The following is a 24,334-nucleotide window of genomic DNA, read 5'->3' on the forward strand; positions in this document are numbered from 1 at the left end:
GCATTGCAGGTGCAGCGGTCTGAACTAGGGGAAATAAATGAGTGTTTATCCTTCCCATTCCTGCCGCTGAGGGACAGCTGAAAGTTATCAGCTTGCCAGAGCTCTCCACAAACTGTCAGCGTTGTAGTCAGAGCATGGTTTAAAGTACTAGTTCACCTAAACATGAAAATTCTGTCTTCATTTTCTCACCTTCATGTCATTCCAAACCCATACAACATTCTTTACATCTATACAAAATTTGTTTTTAATCCATATAATGTCAGTGGGGTTCAGAATGACTTTGGAGGCTGTTTATTGAATGAAAAAAGATGAGTGAGTTCCTTCCATCATGTGTGCGGTGACCTTCGAAGAGTTGTTAATTCATCATCTTTCATGAATCACACGCTCCTCTTCGTCAGCTGCCTAATGTATGTGTTATGCATGTGAAGGACGTAGACTGCTATTCATTATGGCTCATCTCTTACTTTAGCATGTCACATTGTGTCAGTTTTATTGATATATGTTGCACTAGAAGCCCAGAGCAATTTTCCTCACCACTCTTATAGATTAATGACTGTGCAGTTGCTTGCTGACTAGCAGGACAGCCCATAACATACCACAGATTGTCATTGGATTCCATTGGAGGGATGCAGGGCATCTCATACTGTATGTGCATTTTTAGTATGCTATACACACAAATTGCTGAGTGTTTCTCCACATGTTTGTATTGAGTAAATTACCTCAGGTTTTGTCCATAATTGTTGTTTAAAATCACAGATGTCTCTACTTCGCTTCAAGCCTTGTGAAAGAGATCTTTGTAGCACTCCAAACCAGCATCATCTGGCATGGGAGGCAGGTGCCGCTAACAAGGACTCTAAAGACCAAATCCTCTAGTGTCAGTTGTAGTACTCTTCTTGATAAAATAAGAGTGAGGTTCGCCTACACCTATCTGGTCTCCATTACTCCATACCTCACTCTCATTCGGGTCATGGCACCAATTTAACTGGTCCTACGCTTACCACTCCAAGAGTATTCGATTCAGCATCAGCTGGCATGGAAGGTGGGCACTCTAACAAGGACATTAAAAAACACAGCATCAGTTCTAGTGCTCCTCTTTAAGCCCCAAGAGTAAGGTTTACCTGCACAGGTCTTATCTGGCCTCTATTACACTCAACCCCAAACCTCACTCCAATCCAATCCAACTGTTCCTACTCTTACCATTCCAAGGCTATTCGATTCAGCATCAAGTGGCATGGGAGGTGGGTGTGATTCAGCATCAAGTGGCATGGGAGGTGGGTGCTCTTATAAGGACGTTAAAAACCACAGCTTCAGGTTCAAGTGCTACTCTTTAGGTCCCGAGAGTGAAGTTTACTATCACAGGTCTACACTTACCCCCTTAAACCTACCTCAGTCTAATTCATGTCACAGCACCAGTGTAACTAGACCTACTCTGACCTCTCCAACTGGGTTCAAGCCAGCATCAACTAGCACTTGAGACAGGTGCACAAACAAGTATGCTGAAGACCACAGAAAGTTTCTAATGTGCCTTTTTAGGTCCCAAGAGTACCTGCACAGGTCTCGTCTGGCCTCCATTACACTCACCCCCTAACCCTCACTCCCATCTGGGTCACGGCGCAAATGTAACTGGTCCTATTCTTACTATTCCAAGAGTATTCGAATCAGCATCAACCAGCATGGGGAGTAGGTGTGCTAACAAGTATGCTAAAGACCACAGCGTCAGTTTATAGTACGCCTTTTGAGGTCCCGAGTGTAGGATTTACCTGCACAGGTCTGATCTTGCCTCCATTACACTCACCCCCCAAATCTCACTCCATCTGGGTCACGGCACCAATGTAACAAGTTCTACTCTTACCACTCCATAGTATTCGAATCAGCATCAACCAGCATGGGAGGTGGGTGCACTAACAAGGAAGATTAAGACCACAGTGTAAGGTTCTAGTGGTCCTGCTGAGGCCTCAAGGGTGAGATTTACCTGCTCTCTCCTCCATTACACTCACCCCCCTAAACCTTACTTCCACATGGGTCATGGCACCAATGTAACTTGGTCCAACTCTCACCACTCCATGGGTATTCGAACCTGCATCAACCGGTATGGGAGGTGGGTGCACTAACAAGGATAATAAAGACCACAGTGTCAGGTTCTATTGCTCCTTCTGAGGCCCCAAGAATGAGGTTTACCTGCACAGGTCTTATTTGGCCTCCATACTCACCCCCTAAACCCCACTCCCACCCAGTTTACAGCACCCATTAAATTGGTCCTACCTTTACCACTCTAAGAGTATTTGAATCAGCATCAACCGGCATGGGAGGTTGGTGCACTAACAAGGATAATAAAGACCACAGCATCAGTTTCCAGTGCTTCTCTTGAGGCCCCGAGACTGAAGTTTACATTGACAGGTCTACACTCACCCTCCAAACCTTACTCCCATTCAGGTCACAGCATCAGTGTAAATCCTAGTTCAGACTACACAACTTTAAATGTTGGCAGATCCCTGTGCTTTTCAGAGTACATGACTTGCTGTCGATCTTGAAGTCATTGTGGTGTTCACACTACGTGAGCTGACAACAATTCTGCAACCCAATGACTCTATCCAGACCCCAAACACATTTTGTCACACGAGAAGTGGAACAGGAATTTATGCGAAACAACGTGCGAGTTGTTTATTTGAAAATAGCGCTGCAAGCTGTTTGCATGATGATCTGTTCTGAAAAATGTTGCTTCATTTCTTCTCCACACTTCTCTTAATGCCATGTTTCTGTTTTTTGTTTTTTTTTCATCTGGTGACCTCAAAACATGCGTTTCTCTCTAATTGGCTGTTCCTCATTACGACACCTGACACCACAGGATGTTGAGTCAGCCAACAAGTCCAGATATTTAGCATGCTAGATGTTTGTCTGACGCTGACAAGATGCTGACGAGGTGTCGACGAGATGTCGCCGAGGCATCAGCGAGCTTCTATGGTGCGTTGTTGAGTAGTTCACACATAAAGTTTGCAGAGTGCTGATCACTCGTTGATTTTCCCCGGATCACAGTCAAACCCGTCAGCAAGCTTAATAACTTGCGAACCGGGTTTAAATCTGGCTTAAAATACTGTAGTGTGAACCTGGCATTAATGAACCTACTCTCACCTCTCCAAACAGGGTTCAAGCAGCGTCAACTAGCACTGGTGGCAGGTGCACTAACAAGGATGCTAAAGACCACAACATCAGGTTCTAGTGCGCTTTTTGAGGTCTTGAGAGTAGAATTTAATTGCACGGGTCTCATCTGGCCATCTGGCCATTACACTCACTACACTTCAAACCAGTGTCAACCTCCGTTGGAGGTGAAAACCACAGCCTCTATTGTCAGTCATTCACTCAGTCAGTTTTGGTAAATTTAGTGTATACTGATCTGTTAAATGTTGTTGAATGCTGACATCCAATTTGAGATTCTTTAAATTATGTCTAGCTTCTACAGTTTCAAAGTAGCTTCTCCAACACTGGTGCACCCCCTGCTTGCGTGATAGTTTAATTCTTGACCCCTCTTTTTTTAGAGGAGAGTGTAGCAGCAATGGAGAACATGGAGGAGTATGTAGAAACAAGGTCAACATAAGATACTACTGATACCACAACAATACAAGAGCTAAGAGTGACAGGAAGTGCAAGAACGAGAAATGTCAAGCTGGTAAGGGGAGACAGAAATACAAAGGGGGTGGATATTGAGGTTGGTGGGTTGACTGACTTATGGTGTTTTTGTCAGTAAGGTCTGCCTGTCCTTCCTGATCTTTTTTTTATTATTATTATTAAACATATTCCCCTTTCACCCTTCCTCTCACCCTTCCTCTTGTACATGCAATCAATTAAGCCTAAGTAAGTTTATGTGTGTCCTGGCAAGTGTCTATTTGCCTTTGTCCACTGATCAAACTGTAGGCTCAGACCTAATTGGGTCTGTTTGTCTTTGCTTCACTGAGCGTGAGCAAGTTAATTGGTCTACATCCTTGGAGGCTCATCGATTGGCCAGTCCAGTTATCCAGTTATAGGCTTTGTGATGAAGGTGTGGGAGGAACCACTTGATCTTTCTAAGCCATGATTGGCTGATAGACATCCACTTTGATGTGAGAGCTCAAAAAAATATTCAGCTTTCATCCCTCCTATCGCCTCACACCAGACCTGGACACAGCGTTGTTACTTAGAAACCAACCTTTCCCCATCATGCCTCAGGCCTGACATACCTGCAATTACAGCCACACACATGCAGCAGTCTTGACCTTCATTCTGAGCTGCGAATATGGCGCCAAGCGTGGGGCATTTGTGGGTTAGAGAGGGTTTTCAAAGCTCTGGGTTGATTTTAAACCCTGCGGCTTTGAACAAGCCCGCAGGCTCATGCAGACAAACTACAGCTGGACCTCAACAACTAGACTGAGATAAAAGATGCGACTGCTCAAACAGAACACAGTGTTAGAAATATGAGGATGTGGGCTGGGATAAATACGGGTTATTAGAATATCGCTTAGTATTTTTGTCAGCTGCAAGGTCCAGATTGTGCTGATCGTGGGAAAAGTAATGGCACTTTGAGATGATAGTGGATAGAGGGAGGAGGAGATGTGCTGCAGATATGCAAAATTCATCAAATGACTGTATGCTTCATCTATCTCCCTCTCTTTTTTTCTTTCTCCAGGGCAGGACCGCAGTGAAGCAGCTCTGATAAAGCGTTTTAAGGGGGATGGTGTTCGCTACAAGGCCAAGCTCATCGGGATAGATGAGGTCACTGCCGCAAGAGGAGACAAACTCTGTCAGGACTCAATGATGAAGCTCAAGGTGTGTGTTGGTTGCTTTATATATGTTTTGTTTATTTGAAAAAAATGACTAAAAAGTATAAAATAATGAATATGTTTGTTCATTTAAAAAATGCAGATGTTTTCTTTTAGGTGTAGTTTTAGGATTTAAAGGAGAAGTTCACTTCCAGAACAAAAATGTACAGATAATTCACTCACTCCCTTGTCATCCAAGATGTTCATGTCTTTCTTTCTTCAATCGTAAAGAAATTGTTTTTGTTTTTTGTTTTTGAGGAAAACATATCAGGATTTCTCTCCATATAGTGGACTTCTATGGTGCCTGCGAGTTTGAACTTCCAAAATGCAGTTTAAATGCAGCTTCAAACTTCAAAATTGTCCTACATTGCTGTTTTACCATTTTGTAAAGGGTGTTTGATCTTTTTTGCATGTTCACTTTGTAAACACTGGGTTGGTACTTCTGCAGCGATGTAGGATGATTTTGAAGTTGGAGGTGAAAATGACATGGGAGTTTTTCAACATACCCTAACTGTCTTGAACCGGAATACACAGAGTTGACGCAGAGCTAGACAAGACGAGCATTTGAGGTTAAAAATGTATATAAATTGTCATATTTTTTTTTAGAAAATAACCAATCGTTTCACTAGATAAGACCATTCTTCCTCGGGCTGGGATTTAGAGACCTTTAAAGCTCCATTTAAACTGCATTTTGGAAGTTCAAACTCAGAGGCACCATAGAAGTCCACTATATAGAGAGAAATCCTGAAATGAAAATCCTAAAATTTTCCTCAAAAAACATAATTTCTTTACGACTGAAGAAAGAAAGACATGAACATCTTGGATGACAAGGGGGTGAGTAAATTATCTGTAAATTTTTGTTCTGGAAATGAACTTCTCCTTTAGTATTTATAATTAACTTTATTTAAAAACAATATAATAAATGTTTTGGGCCATCCTCTTTTAAAGGGATAGTTCACCCAAAAATGAAATTCTGTCAATAATTACTCACCCTCATGTCGTTCCAAACCCGTAAGACGTTTGTTCATCTTCAGAATACAAATGAGGATATTTTTTATGAAATCTGAGAGCTTTCTGACCCTGAATAGACGGCAACAAAACTGAAATGTTCACAGGCCCAGAAAGGTAGTAAGGTCATCAATAAAACAGTCCATGTGAAATGTGATTTTATGAATCTACATTACTTTTTGTATGCAAAGAAAACAAAAGTAATTACTTTATGCACATGCATGCGTCGTTAGACCACTGAAGAACCACTGATTACACATGAACTATTTTAACAATGTCCTTACTACCTTTCTAGACCTTGAATGTGTCAGTTGCGTTACTGTCTATGCAGGGTCTGAAAGCTTTCAGATTTCATCAAAAATATATTAATTTGTATTCCGAAGATGTACGAAGGTCTTAAGGCTTGGAAGAACATGAGGGTGAGTAATTAATGACAAAAATTTATTTGGGGTTGAACTTTCCCTTTATTTAGTTACCTAAAGGTGTAACTTCAGTTGGTTGAATGAATAAACCACATCCATTAGATTGGGTAATGAGCCATGTGAACACCAGGGTCACACTACCATGTGTATGTGGGTTGCTCTATTTGTACGCCCCTGATACACATAACTAGACATTGATACACATTGTCTTGATGCCTCGGAAAATCAGTATCTTACTGTATGTTTGCTCTAAATTGCACCCTTTTCACTAGCGTTTAAATTCTTAGTGTGTTTGAGAGAGAGGGTGATTTCGCTGTCTGATTTGCATGTTGGTCTGATTGGAATGTCCAGACTGTTATTGATCAGAGCTGTTTACCTCTCACTCATCCAGACACATAATCTATACTCATATTCCCACAGTTCGCCACTCCTTAGCAAACAAATTAGTCCCGTAGTGTCATTTTTAATCTCTTATTCCTCTCTCTCACTCTTTATGGCTCTCTGGTCATCACTCTGTCGGTAAGAAGAGTTTAAACAGTTTGACTTGAGTCTTTTCATATAATCCCCATCCTCCCTTGATAATCAGGCCACGTTGCGCTTTAAAAAAAACTTCCATAAGCGTCTATCCAGCTTCTCCCACAGATGATGTCCTGCTCTCACACCGGACTACAAAAAGAGATTTATATTTTATATTTCACGTCTGCATCTTTTCATCACTCCAGCAACACTTATGCACACACTCCCACTTCTTGGTTTGAAATGTCAGAGCTTGTGCTCTCTCCGCCGTGATCTTCCAGCTACTAGCATTAGAACGGCTCATTCATCATTGTGCCAGCACATATGGATAGGCATAATGGTGTGCTAACATACATCATATGACTGACGGATGCTGCTCCCTGCACACTTGGAAGGAAGATAAAGAAACAAGCTCATCGGATTGGCAAGGACGTATTATGGTCCTGGATGACTTGAGGGCTCCAGCTGTTTGGAGAAACGCCCAAACCCACCCCAAAGACACACCTTGGAATGGATTCGGGGGTATACGAAGCAAGCTAGTTTCGGCTTTTGGTTTTCATAATTGCAGCTTTATATTTTGCAAATCTGACTTGACAAGTGGTTTATGAAAATATACAAATCGAGTGAGAAAATTCTGAGTTGATTTAGGTCTGCCGTGTGATTTCTTCTCATCACAGTCTGATTTTGGCAAAGGCGGTGCACAACCATCTGGGGTGGCACTTTTCTTTTTTTCCATACCAATCTCAGCTTCTCTATCGCTCATTTGCAGTAGTTTTACAGAAAGATGGTGCTTTTCGTTCCTTCTACCCCTCTTGTTGAACATTAATTGTGTCCGGTGTGAATTGTGTGTGGGTGAACACTACAGATAAGTTAGGATGTCTGTGAATTACTAAATAAAATGCATTGCTGTTTGGTTTCTTAAAAGTGCAAAATGTACTCATACATTCAAAATGTGTTACCATCACTAAGAACTAAAAGTCACCTTAGTTTAATAATGTTATTTACTTTGATAATGTTATTTTACTCATAGTGTTGGGACACTATGAGCCTCACAGTGTGCTTCCTTTGGTACAGTGTAACAAAATATGGTAATTTTAATGATAAAATGCTCCTGTAAAAACATGTTAATTGGTTAATGATTAGTTCCCTTGCTATATGTGACCTTGGACCACAAAACCAGTCTTAAGTAGCACAGGTATATTTGTAGCAATAGCCAAAAATAGGGGAGAGTGGGGGCGGTTGCAACACTTTTTTGCATTTCCTTTAGTTTCTCAGAAACTGTTTGTATTAGAAAGCCGAAATTGTAATACAATAAAGCCACATCTGTCAGCTACTCACCCATATGGCTAAAACATGTGTACATATGATAATATACATACAATTTACACTTAAATAGACAAAGTGAAATGTTGCAACCGTCCCCACAATAGGGGACAGTTGCAACATTCAATAAAATGAAATTAAGTCATTGTTAAATATAATTTTGCTATTTCTTTATTTTTTTGTGCACAGTCAGGGTCTTTAATAAGGTAAATTGGCTGTAAAAACAAAAAACAAAAACAAAGAATAGTAAATGAAAAACATTGTTAAGTAACAAGTAGATTTTTTACCTATTTACTTAAAAAAAGTAGAGATACCTAACTATTAAAGAGGTTCATTAGTATTATCATTATAAAATTACAATTATGTAATTTTATGGCAAGCTTTTAAATCAATATTGTGGTAGGGACAGCATTTTGGGACGGTTTCAACAGTGTGTTGCAACTGTCCCTACAGTGATAGCCATGAAAAAATTTGGTATATTAGCTTGACAACATATCATTGACACATGCTAGCTATGCCTATTAGAAGCTAAGAACGCATTGATTAAAATGATATGTTTTTACAATGCGTCACACAAACAACTTAGACACTATGACCAAAAATCTCAAAAAATCTAAAAAAAATACTTTTTTACCAAGAAAATGATTTTTGGTAGAAGGACTGATCACATGTGGCTAATTTCCAATAAAGCATGTGCAGTATGAATATCATCTCTGTATCTTATTCCTGCTTGAATAAATAAGCAATGTTGCAACTGCCCCTTGTTGCAACCGTCCCCACTCTCCCTTACATTGTATTGTTAAAAATGATAAATTTTTCTTTAAGGCCAAAAATCAAAGGATATTAAGTAAAGATCATGTTTCATGAAGATATTTTGTAAATTTCCTGCCGTAAATATATCAAAACTTAATTTTTGATTAGTAATATGCATTTCTAAGAACTTAATTTGGACAACTTTAAAGGTGATTTTCTCAAAATTGTATTTATTTATTTATTTGCACCCTCAGATTCCAGATATTCAAATAGTTGTATCCAAGGCAAATATTTTCCATACAAATGACAAAAAACATACATACAGCCATACAAAAACAAACCATAATCGATGCTACATCAAAGCTTTATTCAGCTTTCAGATGATGTATAAATGTGGTCCAGGGTCACATATACAGTGATGGACTGTAATATATGTACATTCCTTCTATATATTAGTATTTACTTTGGCTTGTGGAAAAGCTTTAATTCTACATAATCACATTACAGCCTGTGTTTTTCAGTGGTTGTCATAATGGGTACAGAACAGATTTTAGTACTTCAGTAGGTTGGTAAATCATTATTATATTAGTGATTGAATAAATTTTGTTACTGTAAAGTTAAAAGGGAACCCTGGCTAGTAAGACTTATATAACATAAATGATCTCTCTCACTGAAATATGTAGTAGAAAACCCATGAAAGATTTATGTTATTTAAAAATCCACATCGTTTTATACATATTTTGAAATATGGGGGCGCCATTATTTTTGATTATGTCAAATGGTTGCATTTGGTGAGCTACTGGCGCTACACGTTGCTCTTTTTACTGCAACACAATTTGGAAAATAAAATACTGGTACGACACAACATTGTGCGGATTTTGGTTGCAATTTTCAGTTGAAGGGCAACAAGAGAAACAATACAAATCTTTACTTCTTTCCTAGCAATAAGAAGAGGAGAAGAAAATGGGAAGATGTCTGTGGACGAATAAAACTTCCTAAAAACCCGCGTCTTTGTTCTCTCCACTTTAGCCCAGATGCCTTTGAGGCTTTTAGTAGACCACAGCTACTGAAAGAGCTTACAAACGGCAGAGACAAGAAACATTAGATGCCATCCTGGCAAGATGTAAACATGCCGATGCTTGTCATGGCGCCGCAGCCATTGAAGGAGTTTCTCAGAACGAATTTCACTCGATATACGGGGCATTTAGACTCCTTGTGAGGAAAAATTGATGGTATGGCATTTGATATAAGCCTACGTCTATATCCATTACCACTGTAAGCTCGTTCAGTAGCTGTGGTCATCGTATCAGCATTTTATTTTCAAAGTTGTGTTGTGGTAAAAATAGCAAAAGGTAGTGCCAGTAGCTCACCGAGTGCAACCATATGATGTCATTGAAATAATGGCACCCCATAGTCTAAAATATGTTTAAAACGATGTGGATTTTTTAAAAATAACGTAAACCTTTCATGGGTTTTCTACTACATATTTCAGTAAGAGACATCAATTATGTTATATTAAGCCATTGTTTACAGTGTATGTAGAGGCCTGACTGGCCCTAAATTTATCCTTGCCGATCTTGGTCGATCCACCAATCATCAAAGAAACAGTGATAAAATATAATGAAAAAGCTGTTTCTCCATAGTGGGCTTTTAAGTGTTAAATATAAAAGTGGGCAGTCAGCATTTTAGTCTGTGGCTGATAGCTAATTCAATAGCCTTAAATTTTCAAGAGCAAATGGTTTCTTTCTATTCTTCTCTGTCGTTTGTCTTTTTCTCACACAGACAAATAGGCTGCATTTACAGTCAAACAATTGAGATTTTTTTCTCTGATATCTGGCATTTTGAATGCGTGTAAAGAACAAAAGTACATATGGGATATTCATTCATTCATTTATTTTATTCAGTTTGATGGGTTTTGTTTTAAATGTGTATTTTATATCTGTACACAACAATTTAAGACTGCAGGTTAATAGGGTAAAAAATTAACTAAAAGTAATCACCTTACTTACCCAGTTAATTGGTTACATTGATAATTGCAAACATTTTTTGTATTACAAGTTTTGTAAAATGTTAGGTTTAAATATGCAAATGAGGCATTATTTAATGAAATATGTGTTCATTTGCATACATTTCTAGTACAAAATCTAAACATTGGATGAAGTCAGTTTCAAAATTCTTGTTTAATTATTATTATTATTATTTTTTTTGACATATTAGAGTCAAATGTTTTTACAGAGGGAATTTTGGGTATCTCATATTGTCACTCCATAATTCAGAAAAAAAAAACTTAGAACAGACAGAAAACAATGTACTTTTTACCATTTTGAGGGGAATAAAATGTTGTATAAAACCAAGCAAAGGATATATGAACAAATCCCTTTGTAAAAACCTTCAGGATATAGACAGGAATAAAAATGTAAAGTTTGGTGTGTGTAAGTGTTACTGAAGTGGAGATTTATGGCTCAGTGTAGGAGAAAAAGCTCATTTTGAGAAAACAGCTTTTAAAAATGTGGATTGTAATTGCAATCTATTTACACAAATAGATAAAGTGCTATAAAAGAAACACTTAACAGTGTCTTTTGGGTGTTTTCTTTCCACTAGTCTGAAAAAACACTTTATGAATCAACAAAAGCCCAAAATCTCAAACTTGACGGGAACTTGACAGTGTTTTAAAAAAAAAAATGTAAATGTAAAAAAAAAAAATGACCCTTATGACTGGTTTGGTGGTCCAGGATCACATATAATTGTGGGTGGGGATGGTTCAATATGTCTATTTTTGAATGACCGTCAGTAAGACCAGCAGAATGGTGTAATTACAGCATCTACCAGCAGAGTGTGGGGTGTCCCAGTCACTCCAAACCAGCACACATCAGAACCTCTAAGCCTGAAATTGTTGAAAACAGAGAGAAAATGAATCAATTTCTTTACATAACAGCTAATTCTCCCCGAGGATTGCAGCAAGTAGCGAAAGCTGCCGTTCCCTGCTCTGTTTCTGTTTTATCTGCATTTCTTTTTTTCTCATGTTGCTGTTTTCATCTTCTTGTCTGCAGGGAATCGCAGCCTCTGCGCGGTCTAAAGGAGAACACAAACAGAAAGTTTTTCTCACTGTGTCCTTTGGAGGGATCAAGATCTTCGATGAGAAGTCAGGGGTGAGTTGGGGTAGTGCTTGAGAGTCGGGGATGGGCGGTGGGAATTGTGTCCTGTCACTACCTGTGATCCTTTGAAGCAAGTGTCTGAGCCACAAATACAAATCCTCAGATGCCTAACCTGGTTTCTCTTTGTTTTATCTACAAAAAAAGGACATTTTGTGTTCTCATTACTTTGGAGATATGTTGTAGCTTATATCTACTTTTCCTTTCATCAATGTATTGATCTACGGCAAGTGCTATAAAGCAGTCGGCATTAGTGAAAACCTCAGTCGGAGAGCTAATTGCAACAACAAACACTGGGTGAGCTGAGATGTCCAGTCACATTGCAGTTTCAATGCAGCTTTAAAGGGCTCTACATGATCCCAGCCAAGGAATAAGGATCTTATCTAGGGGTGAAAACTTTTTGAATGTAAAGATTAGGGTAAATTTAACTTATTTTGTCTTCTGGGAAACATGTAACTATCTTCTGTAGCCTCTGAAGGGCAGTACTATGAAAAAAAATGATATTTAGGCAAATTAAGAAAAATATACACCTCTTCATTTCTGTTCAAAAGTTTTCACCCCGGCTCTTAATGCATTGTTTTTCCTTCTGGAGCATCAGTGAACGTTTAAACCTTCTGTAATAGTTGCATATGAGTCCTTCAGTTGTCCTCAGTGTGAAAAGATGGATCTCAAAATCATACATTGTTCATATAGGGTCATTGTTCGATAGGGTTCAAATACACAAAAATGCTGGAAAACCAAAGAATCAGTGGGACCTGAAGGATTTTTCTGAAGAACAGCAAGCAGTTTAACTGTTTAGGACAAACAAGGGACTCATGAACAACTATCACTAAACAACAAAACACAGCTGTGGATCATTCAAGTAACAACACAGTATTAAGAATCAAGGGGATGTAAACTTTTGAACAGGGTAATTTTTATAAATTCAACTATTATTTTCTCTTGTGGACTATATGTAAACATCTTTTATGTGAAATATCTTTTTCAGGTCAGTACTAAATAAACAATAACATGCATTTTGTATGACCCCTTTTATTTTGGTAAAATAATTACCATTTTGCAGATTCTGAAAGGGGGATGTAAACTTTTGACCTCATCTGTATATACCTCAATAAACCAGTGTTGAAAAATATCTTTCATGTAATTGCACTACATAGTCTGTCTTTAACCAGATGAAATGTGTGCAGGCCTTTAAATTTCTGTCTGCACTAAAATAATAATATTAATAATTTCACAGACATCACTCTGTGAAAGTTCTCCTTGTTCACGTCTAGTTTAGAGTCTATGGCTTTTTAAGAGCCCCTCATCTTCTAAGCCTCAAAAGTTTGGGTCGATGGCAAAAGATGGTTTCTGTGTGTTAGTGTGCGGTTGCTGTAAGCAGGCTTGACTCTGTTCTGTGTCGGGTGGGGGTGAAGCCATCCTTTGGGAGAGGTAAGCCTGTGTTAATGATGCGTTTTAAAGAAAGGAGCGCTCTCCGGGGAAATCAGGGAAGCCTAATTGAACAGACTTCTTAGAATAGAACGAGCGTAGCTTTACAAGACCCATCTGCAGGGCCTTACGCCATCTTGATGGAGAGTAAATGGCAATAACAGCTAGTGAATCACACCTGAGCTACTTATAAACGGAGGGAATGATGCTTATTTATAAAGTATTAGACCAGATCACGTACACCTAAGTGCTGTTCCACAGAAGGAGAGGTTGAAAGAGCAGTTCACTTTGTGACACTTATTGATTCGCCTCTCTCTTTCTTGTTGTGAAGTTTCACTGAGCTCTTTTGGTTTGAAGCCAGTTTGGACATTATTTTTAAAAAAGAGTGTTTTTCTCAGTGTCTTCATTAGTTCCACACTGACTTACAGCGTTGCAGTTCATTTCACAGAGGTGAAAATAGCATAATTTATCATTTTAATTCAGTATTTAGTTTTTAAATTTTATGATATTTTTATGGTTTTTTTTTTTTACATTTGCTTAAACAGTTTACTCAAAAAAATGAAAATTCTGTCATTAATTACCCTCATGATGTTCCAAAACTGTAAGACCTTTGTTCGTTTTCAAAACACAAATTGAGATATTTTCGATGAAATCCAAGAGCTTTCTGACCCTGCATAGACAGCAACACAACTACCACTTTCAAGGCCCAGAAAGGTAGTAAGGACATTATTAAGTTGTCCATGTGACAGCAGTGGTTCAACCGTAATGTTATGAAGCTATAAGAAAAACTTTGATAAACATAGCTGCAAGCAGCTATTACTAGGGTTCAATTGCTTTAAGGCATTTAAGCACATATGAAAAAATGCATTATGTAGCAAGCCTTTTTTGCAAATGAAGGTAATTTACCATAGAAATAGTAGGTTTGTTACATTTATGACTGTTTTAGCGTCAGCTGTGGTCTGATCTCTTTAAAACAGTTTATTCTTGTATAGAATTATCTGTCTCATGTGCTTACCAGGTTTCGTTAAGTTTTAAGTTTTCCTTTAGGCTTCTTAGGATTTGGGGTAAATTTGGACAGGCCTCTTTTCTAAACGACCCCATTATAGCTTCCCAAAGGGCAAATTTCAACATTTTTTGATAATTATTTGACCTAGAGAGTCCAGATAATTGTACTGCAGTGTTTTTTTTTTCAATGGAGTGAAAAATCCTAGGACTTGTTCACAAAACTCATTTAACAAACAATTTGATTGACAGCCATAGTTCTACAGGCAAAGTTGTCTGGAATGAGGAGTTCTTTCATATGATACGAATATCGCATATATGTGCAAAAAAACGCATGACACACAATAGTTTACGCTCTGGAAAAACATGATATTGCCCCCCAGTGGGCGATTTCTTTCAAATTGTCCACAGACCTTTGGGGATGTGAGTCAGACAGGCCCACCAAGTTTTGTTCCAATTGGCCTTTGTTAACCATGTCTAATAGATGCTCAAACTTCATTGACCAGTGGTGATGAAATGCGCGAATGTCGTTATAGAGACTTGTGGCACTTTGGACCAAGACTGCGTACAGAGATTTTCATGTTGATAGGACAAATGGTTGCATACATAGTTATAGCCATTTTTATTTTTTTCCCCTCTTATAGCACCATCAACTGGCCAAGCTCAATGATTTTTCTTCAGCAACCTCAAAATTAGCTCTTACTTAAGTCTTCTGAATTTGGCGAAGATATTTCATTCTGTTCAGGAGTTATAGGCATTTTACTAAAAGTGGCCCTGCCCCTTTCAAACGTTTTGACGTTCCTTTTGAGACAATGAGTCGAAAGTTAGACTTTTTTTTTTTTGATAATTATTGATATTCGCTCTCCAGTGAAATGTTTGTTCAGTGGTTTGGTTCTGATCATGCAACTAGCTCACAAAAGTAGTTTGGCAGGCTCACAATCAAATCTGATGCATGTGTTTTGTCTGGTGTGAGCCAAGGATTCCAACGACATAAGACAATTGGTCCAACGGTTTAGGAGATATGAGCAGTTTCATACTTTTGATCGCTGCAGCACCCTTCAGGCTGATTGAGGCTTGCTTTGGTAACGTAGTCGGCGGTGTGAGTACTACCATCCCTCCAAGTTTCATGTCTCTAAGACTTACGATTTGGTCTGCGTGATCAGTTTTATGTGGGGATTGCTGATCAGTGACCATTCTAACAATTACAATAGGGTTTCAGCGCTATGCGTTTGAACCCCTAATAACATATAACAATAACAGCTGCAGTAACATTGCATGTACTGTTGGGGCCAACAGAGAGCCCCAATGTTATCATACTGTGTGTTCAGGAAGACAAACAGGAAACCCAAAAAAGACAACTTATCTGAATAAAAATCTGTTTTTAGATTTGTAGCCACTTTTTCACAGCTGATGAGTCTTTTAGCTGATTTTACAGAAGCAAATATGCGTTGATGGTGAACAGCCAGTGTGGCTGATGAATCTCTGTTCAGGGTTCAGTGTTATACCGATGGGTGCCGGTGATAAATGAGAGGTTACTATGTGAGCACAGTGTGCTCTGTTGTCATGGCGCCAGGAGGTGACCTACATGACAAGGTTTTAATCAGTCATTGATGCACTGATCTATTAGCACCATGACCTTTTGCTCTCTTTTGTGAGTGTGTACCTGTCTGAGTGTGTATGTGTTTAATTATCGCACTACGATTGCATCACTACAACATATATCAAGTTATGCTGCTGTTGGTTTAGCTCTGAATCTAGTGCAGCGATGACATTTTATCAGATGTCACTTGTGAAACTTTACAACCAAACCATTATGGTGAAAAATAAATTCTGTTGTATAGATGAAAAATGCTAAGCGTTTCTCTATCTTTTTTATTTTCTGAAGAAGGAGTGACATGAGGGTGAGTATATGATGACACAATGTTAATTTTTGAGTGAACTGTCCCTTTAAATCTGTGAGGGTCACACTATCATTCTTCTTACACTGGCGAGTGTTTAAATTGGACCCTGAGACTGAGCCAATGCAGTGAGTCGAATTGATGCTCTGCCTTCTCTATTACTAAATCCTATAATGTTTGCAGTGGTTCTCATAGGGTTTAGAGATGTTATAGAGTAATAGAAGGTAGTGAGAGAGAGAGAGAGAGAGAGAGAGAGAGAGAGAGAGAGAGAGAGAGAGAGAGAGAGAGAGAGAGAGAGAGAACTGCACTCTGGGTTGTTGATCACAGTGATGGTTTATAAGGTAAGATGACTGGACCATGTCATAGTGGCTGTGCTGGAAGTCATTAGACTTTATATTTGCTGTCTACTATATACTTCATATCTGTACCTCTTTCTTTTCCCCTCTTGCGTTACCATTTGGTGCACCTTAGAATTGAAGACTGAGAATTTACAACAGAAAATTTTGCTTAATCATGCTTAAAACAGAAAGACAAAGATGGAGATGGTAGAAAAAAAGTGAAACAGATAGTACCAGACAGCCTCGTTAGGATTCAGCAGCTTTCCTCACTGTCCTTTTTGTGTAGTTGTTCCAGCTTCATCTGCCTGTCCTCCCCTCCCTCCTTCACTCTTTTCCTCCTTGGCATTGGCTGTCCCCTCCAGGCCCTCCTCTGATGAAGAGGAGCTGCTTCCTGATTTCATTATGGTGACTCAGTGGACGGCCGTGTGCGGTACTGTGACTCGGTTAATCGTATTGCTGTCCTGCTGTCTGAAGGCCTGCCAAGACCAGCCACTCGTATTATTAACTCTCCCACAAAGAGAGAGACCAGAGCGGAAGCAGAAAACAGGGAGGCCTCCAGCCTGCTTTCACCTCCAAACTCCTCCTCAGTTAGGACTGCAGTCCTGTTTACACCGAGAAAGCCTATAATATCTATAGAAAGCAATTCGTTAGCATTCACATTCATTTCAGTGACAATTGCTCGGCTTGGTTTCAAAACCAAGCGAGCCGTCTTGCTATCTTTTGCCTACATGAGCAACCACCTTCAGAGGAAGTGTCCTGACTGAAATGGAAATTCATAAGTGAATGATTTGGTTTGCTCTACTTAGCAAACTGCATCCTAATGTGCATACTGCCCTACTACATAGTAGTTGAAAAGGAGTCCAAAGAGTTGGAATACACAGTATTCAATAGTGAGCAAAACAAAACTGAATGATTTAAAGGGGTCATAAACTGAGTACCCTGCTGAAAAAAACAGCATATGCTGGTTAGGTATGTTTTGGTGCTGGGATGCTGGTTTTAGCTGGTTTATGCTGGTCCTTTGCTGGTTTATGCTGGTCCCTTGCTGGTTTTTGCTGGTTTATGCTGGTCATGTTGCTGGTTAATGCTGGTCCTTTGCTGGTTTATGCTGGTCTTTGACCAGCAACATGACCAGCATAAACCAGCAAAGGACCAGCATTAACCAGCAAGGGACCAGCATAAACCAGCAAGGGACCAACATAAACCAGCAAAGGACCAGCATAAACCAGCTAAAACCAGCATCCCAGCACCAAAACATACCTAACCAGCATATGCTGGTTTTTTCAGCAGGGTAATCAGTTTTTTTCTGATCCCAACATTAGATAAGAGTGGATGAACTTTATTTTTTATGAATTCCAGACTGCATCAGTAAGAATTTGATCTTTTGTTCACTTAATTTTACTGCAGATTTGTTTACAAACAAGGCACAATTCGACGCAGGATTTGCAGAAAGATTGAAACTCAAAGACGATGTTGTGCCAACTGTATTGGCTCCGACAGTAATGAGTAACTGTTTTTATTACGAATATGTATGCATTTTTGACCTAAAATCACAGCAGCATTGATTTGTGAAGGATGTAGGCTGTTAAACATACATAATTATTAGCCGATTGTAGCAGTGGGCATTCACACGAGTCTACAATCCGCCATTCTTATTCAAACAGAGCGTTCTGATAAGAGGGGTCAAAACAGAACAGAAAATAGCCTATTTGTTTTAAATTATGTTTTTGTTTTATGTTGAAATCTTGATAACATTACAAGTTGACCTCAGAGAGCAGTACAAAATAAAAAAAGGGCAATTCATGACCCTTTTAAACATGTAGTGCCGGAAAAGTATTTGCAGAAAGTAAGTATTTTCTAGAAATCACATACAGTCAAGGTCAAAAGTTTACATCCTCTTTTCAGAATCTGTAAAATGTTAATTATATCACCAAAATAAGAGGGATCATACCAAATGCATGTTATTGTTTATTAAGTACTGACCTGAATGAGATATTTCACATAAAAGATGTTTACATATAGCCCACAAGAGAAAATAATAGCTGCATTTATAAAAATGCAAAAGTTTACTGTTCAAAAGTTTACATCCCTTGGTTCTTATGCTGTGTTCTCACCTGAATGATCTTTAGCTGTGTTTTTTTTTTTTTGGGAGGGGGGGGTCATGATAGTTTTTCATGAGTTCCTTGTTTGTCTTGAACAGTTAAACTGCCTGATATTCTAAAAATCCATCATGTCCCACAAATTCTTTGATTTTCCAGCATTTTTGTGTATTTGAACCTTTTCCAACAATGACTGTATGATTTTGAGATCCATCTTTTCACACTGAAGACAACTGAGGGACTCATATGCAACTATTACAGAAGGTTCAAATGCTCACTGATGCTCTAGAAGGAAAATGCATTAAGAGCCAGGGGTGAAAACTTTTTAAAATTGGAAGATCAGGGTATATTGCACTTATTTTGTCTTCTGGGAAACATGTAACTATCTCTCTATAGCCTCTAAAGGGTAGTACAAAATGAAAAAATATGATATTCACTCAAAATAAGAAAAATTTACACATCTCCATTCTGTTAAAAAGTTTTCACCCCCGGCTGTTAATACATTGTGTTTCCATCTGGAGCAGTAGTGAGTGTTTGAACCTTCTGTAATAGTTGCATATCAGTTCCTCAGTTGTCCTCGTTGTGAAAAGATGGATCTCAAAATCATACAGTTATTGTTGGAAAGGCTTCAAATACACAAATTAATTTGTGGGACCTGAACGATTTTTCTGAAGAACAGCAGGCAGTTTAAGTGTTTAGGACAAACAAGGGACTCATGAACAACTATAACTAAACAAAACAAACAAACAAAAAAACAACAACAACAACACACAGCTGTGGATCATTTAGGTAAGAACACAGTATTAAGAATCAAGGGGATGTAAACTTCTGAACGGGGTCATTTGTATAAATTCAGCTATTATTTTCTCTTTGGACTATATGTAAAAAAAAATGTATGTGAAATATCTCATTCAGGTCAGTACTGAATAAACAATAACATGCATTTTGTATGATCCCTTTATTCTGGTCAAATAATTAACACTTTGCAGATTCTGAAAGGGGAATGTAAACTTTTGACCTAAAAAAAAAACACGTTTTGCAAATATACTGTACAGTTTGTGAATCCACAGAAAAGTGATCTTTCAGAATGACTCCAGCCTCTCGTATCTAATGTGCCTAAGATGTCCAATTTGGTTTCCAGACTCAGTCTTCATATATAGTTTCATAAGTCACGAATAGTATGCAGGGAGAGTCATCTTTGATTCGGTGACACTGATTTGCATGGAAATGAGATCTGACCCATCCAATAGAGTGGTCTAATGCATGCAAAAAGCAGCTGTTGATGTAAATGACTATATCTGTTCCACTTACTTTAATATCATTAGACGGAATGAGTGAGTATAAGTGTGTGTGTGCGTGTGTGGAGAAAGCACATGGAGTGAGGGCTAGTAAAATGAGCTAAGTGTTCTCAATCAAAAAATAATAATAAAAAAGTAGGGTCGTGAGTTGAATGCATTAATGTGGTGTGGTTAGCAAAATAAAACTAAATAAAATATATATTTATATATTTGAGTAGTTAATTAGCATATAATGAAATTAATTTAGCAATTATAGGCTACTATTTGTAATTTACAGATGATTAATTAATTAAAAGATACATATTTTTAATATTTTGAAGATATTTTAGACTAAGAGGAGTCCCAGAGCCGCTGCTACAGTACAGTAAGTTGGCACTAAAGGCATGAGATAAAATTCTTCATTCACGTGGCATTTCAAGTCGGTTTTGCGCTGTCAAGAGTTATTAGTCTCTGCACCTACTGTCTCTCTCTGCCTTTTCCTGCCCATATGCTAGGTTTTCCCAGAGGCGTCTATGGGCGGCTCATTTCTGAAGTTCCTTTCCAATCCCGCTCTCAGAGGAGTCATTTTGGCTGCCCACCCGCTAGCTTGTCCACCCTTGATCGAGTGTGTGTGGGTGTGTTTGTGCGTATGTATATGTGTGTGTGTTGGCACCGGTGGCATTTTTGATTAAACTCAGTTCTCTCCTTACTAATTACCCCTCTCTTAGGCCCAGTTGCTATATAGTTGTGTAGTTTCTCTCGCTCTTTCTCTCTAATCAAAGACCTGGAACACTCATCATTGCTATGGCAGCTGCTAATTAGTGGATACCTGGCGCCGTGGCAACAGCAGGTTGGGGGGTTGGTAGGGAGGGCGAGTCAGGGCTGGTTGACGGGAATAATGATACCGTGTCTCCTTGTCTGGCTCCCACACTGAGGTGATTAAATACGGACACACACTCCACCACCAAGCATGTGTTTTAATATAATGATCGGACACCTACACTGTGACATGGAACGTGTAGAATAACTTTAATCACGCCGTTTCATGTTGTGTTTGAGTTGGGTGTATTTATATGCGATAGGGAGGTCAAAAAGTACTGGTCCTTTTGGATCAAGTCAATACAAAAATCATAGCAATATTATTTTATCTATAGTACTGGTAGTATAAAGTACTAACTCAATTAGTACCCACCTGTTAGTGTAATTAGTACTTGTGCCTTTCAGTGCTACTGTTATCAAGTACTGATTTTTTTTTTTATATCCTGACAAGTCTAGTCGTGAGTTTGTGTGTAGTTCCATGAAGTGTTGAAATACCTGAAGGTTTTTAGGCTCGCTGTGAATGGAAAGTTCCAAAGCACTGTTTGTCTGGCACATTAGCACTGCAAATAATCCAAACGGTGTTTGGCTAGATGAAAATCAAGCCATATTTACTTCATGGTGGTAGATTGTTATATATAATTGCTTATTACAGTATATATGAGCAATATCACACTAGTAGCAGTGTGACCGTAGGTAATAACAGCGTGCCGATATACACCAAATCGCACATCTATGAGTGTGAGATTGCATTTATAGAAGAGTTCAGTGGCACAAGTGTGTAAATGGAAAAGAGACAACAAGAGTGTGTCTTTAAAAACCCTCTTTTGTGCAAAGTACTTCCTTCCGCCATGGATTCAAATCTCAGTTTGACAGTTCAACAGCTGAGCCCGAGCCTCAATTACTAATTGTAACGGGTGTTTTGGGGTTTTGTTTCATGTTCATGTTTTTATGTCTTTTATTATGTAGTCGTTTTATGCTGTTGTGTTTGGCTTCCCTTTCCCTGTTGTTTTCCTGCCATTGGTTCCTCTGTTCCATGTGTCATGTTCTGATTGGTTGTCATTGGTTGCTATGGTCTTGTTCCTCGTTTTTCATTGGTCAGTTTATGTCATGTGACCTGTATTGTTTAGTATAAGTAGGCCTTATGTTTCAGTTGTCCCCTGTCGCGTATTGAAGTTGTATCCGCTGTCGGTGAGTGTAAAGTCTGTTTCAAGCCAAGTCTGTTTATGTCAAGTTTGTCAAGCCAAGCCAAGCCAAGTCAAGTCTCGTTTGTTTGGATTATTGTTTGGGTTATCGTTTGGATTTCACGGTTGGACAACAGAGTTTTAGTGCCACGTAAAAAAACAAAAAACAAAAAAACTAAGATTACGAGATAAAAGTTGTAATATTTTGAGAATAAAGTCGAAATACTATGAGATAAAAAATCTTAATATTTTGAGAATAAAGTCAAAATTATGAGAATAAAGTCAAAATATTTCAAAAATAAAGTCCAAATTACGAGAAAAAAAACCAAACGTTACAAGAATAAATCAAAATTATGAGAATTAATTTGTAGCAATTACGAGATTAGAGTTATAATATTTTGAGAGTATATTCTTATATATATATATATATATATATATATATATATCAGAGGTCGCATTAACCGAAAATTGCTCGTCATTGACGGATTTTTTTAATCAGTGACGGAAAAATCTGAAGGCTGTCCGTCATTTTGACAGATTACACTGCGGGTGATCTGTTGTAAATTGTAACTGTAATTCCCACCCCTGTCCAGTTGGTGGCGAGCGCGCTCCATTGTAGCAGCAGAGCACTGGATACAGAACAAAAATGAAACTGTCACGACGAATCTTTTGCTATGCATCTGATACGCACATGCGAGCACCCAGTATAAACTACAGTGGTCTATCACGCCACATTAAAGAACGCCATAACGGTATTTATTGCTTGAATTTCCTGATGAAATAGACAGAATTTGAAATCTGAGACTTTTTCATATTGAAAGTAAGAAAGCACAGAGCTTAATGGCTTATTGTGATTTATTAGATATGCGCACTTACTGTTAATTCCTGAGCTGAAAACAGCAAGATCCACTGAGATTTAAATATACGTAGATATTGGTGCATAAAAATAAGATTCTATTAAAATCGAGAAATCGATTTTTTTTTAAACCAGCCCTAGCATGTTTTTTTTTTTTTTTTTTTGTAAAAAAAAAAAAAATTGTACTTTGGGTGTGGTGTTGAACATGAAAAGTGACGCAGTTTCTGTTCATCTGTTCTCTTCATAAAAAAGTGCACAAACCTATACAGCATGCTCGCCCTGTAGGTTCATGATTAAAAAAATAAAAGCAATTAAATGTGTTATTATAATAAAAATATGAAAATTAAAATGACGGGTAATAATAGATTATGACGGAAATGACGGACAATGTTGAAGTCTAACGCAACCTCTCTATTATATATTATATATTATATATTATATATTATATATTATATATTATATATTATATATTATATTGTATTGTATTGTGGATGCAAATGGCCCAGATTGAGAGAACTGGTCTCAGCTTTCGAAAGGTGTTAGTTTTTTTTAGTGAAATACAAACAAAATATTTATAAACAATAGTAGAATTTAATAATAGTACATTCGATAGACATTGAAACAATGTTTTATTGTAAATATGAAATTGATCTGAAGAATGAATGCTGCATCAGATGCTTATAATAAAATGTATTTCATGCTATTGAATGTGGCGTGACAGATCGCTGTATTTGCTTCAGTTTAAGCGGCATGTCAGTCAATAATGTTTCCGATTACAATAATGAGACATTTGTTTCATTAAATTAGGCTATACTCTTTTTTCCCATGCCTTCTGCATATTCCATCACTTTTATATCTTGCGATGAACTTGACAAAAAGAGGAATAACACATTAATAATTTGTTTTTCATGATAAAATTGACAAATGCGCTGTTATATTAAAAGCAGCGAAGCACAAAATTATAGCGATTATTGGGTGGCTGGCGCACTGCAAATAATAAATGGGATGCGTTAAATATTATGTCCAATCATTTACTGCATTATACTGTGAATAAAACAGCTTGTGAATAGTCACTTAACATTATGCACCCAGAAAAGACAACAAAATATTGTATGTTTTATATAACGAGCCCACTTCAACCTTTAGAACATTTTATTGTTGTTCAATTGAGGAATGAAAGGTTGGATGCCATAGACGTTTTTGCGGAGTAGGCGGTGGAATTTTCACAAAGAAAACAGTATGATTTAATTAATTGATTCACATGAATACAACTATCTGTCACGGCACATTAAAGAGCTTGAAAAACAATTATTGTAAGGCGCATTGTTTGTATTTTGCTATAAAACTGATTTTGAAAGCTGAGACTGTTTTATATTGCAAATAACAAATACAATTAAAGACATTAAATATTATTTCCAAACATACTGTCCCCATGAATATGATTTTTGCTAATAATCCCACATATGTTTGTAGTG

The 24,334-nt window shown here is 38.0% G+C and overlaps 1 protein-coding gene across 1 annotated transcript in view; it reads left to right on the forward strand.

The window, feature by feature from the left end:
• Positions 1–1,231: 1,231 nt before the first annotated feature.
• LOC141283396 (disabled homolog 1-like) overlaps positions 1,232–24,334 on the forward strand; it is a 40,373-nt gene continuing 17,270 nt past the window's right edge. The window contains exons 1-4 of the mRNA XM_073816681.1: positions 1,232–1,271; positions 3,142–3,360; positions 4,658–4,797; positions 11,863–11,961. Of these exons, the coding sequence (XP_073672782.1) occupies positions 1,232–1,271; positions 3,142–3,360; positions 4,658–4,797; positions 11,863–11,961 (498 nt within the window). The remainder of the gene's footprint in view (positions 1,272–3,141; positions 3,361–4,657; positions 4,798–11,862; positions 11,962–24,334) is intronic.

Source organism: Garra rufa, chromosome 13 (assembly GCF_049309525.1).
Source record: "Garra rufa chromosome 13, GarRuf1.0, whole genome shotgun sequence".
Lineage (NCBI taxonomy): Eukaryota > Metazoa > Chordata > Actinopteri > Cypriniformes > Cyprinidae > Garra > Garra rufa.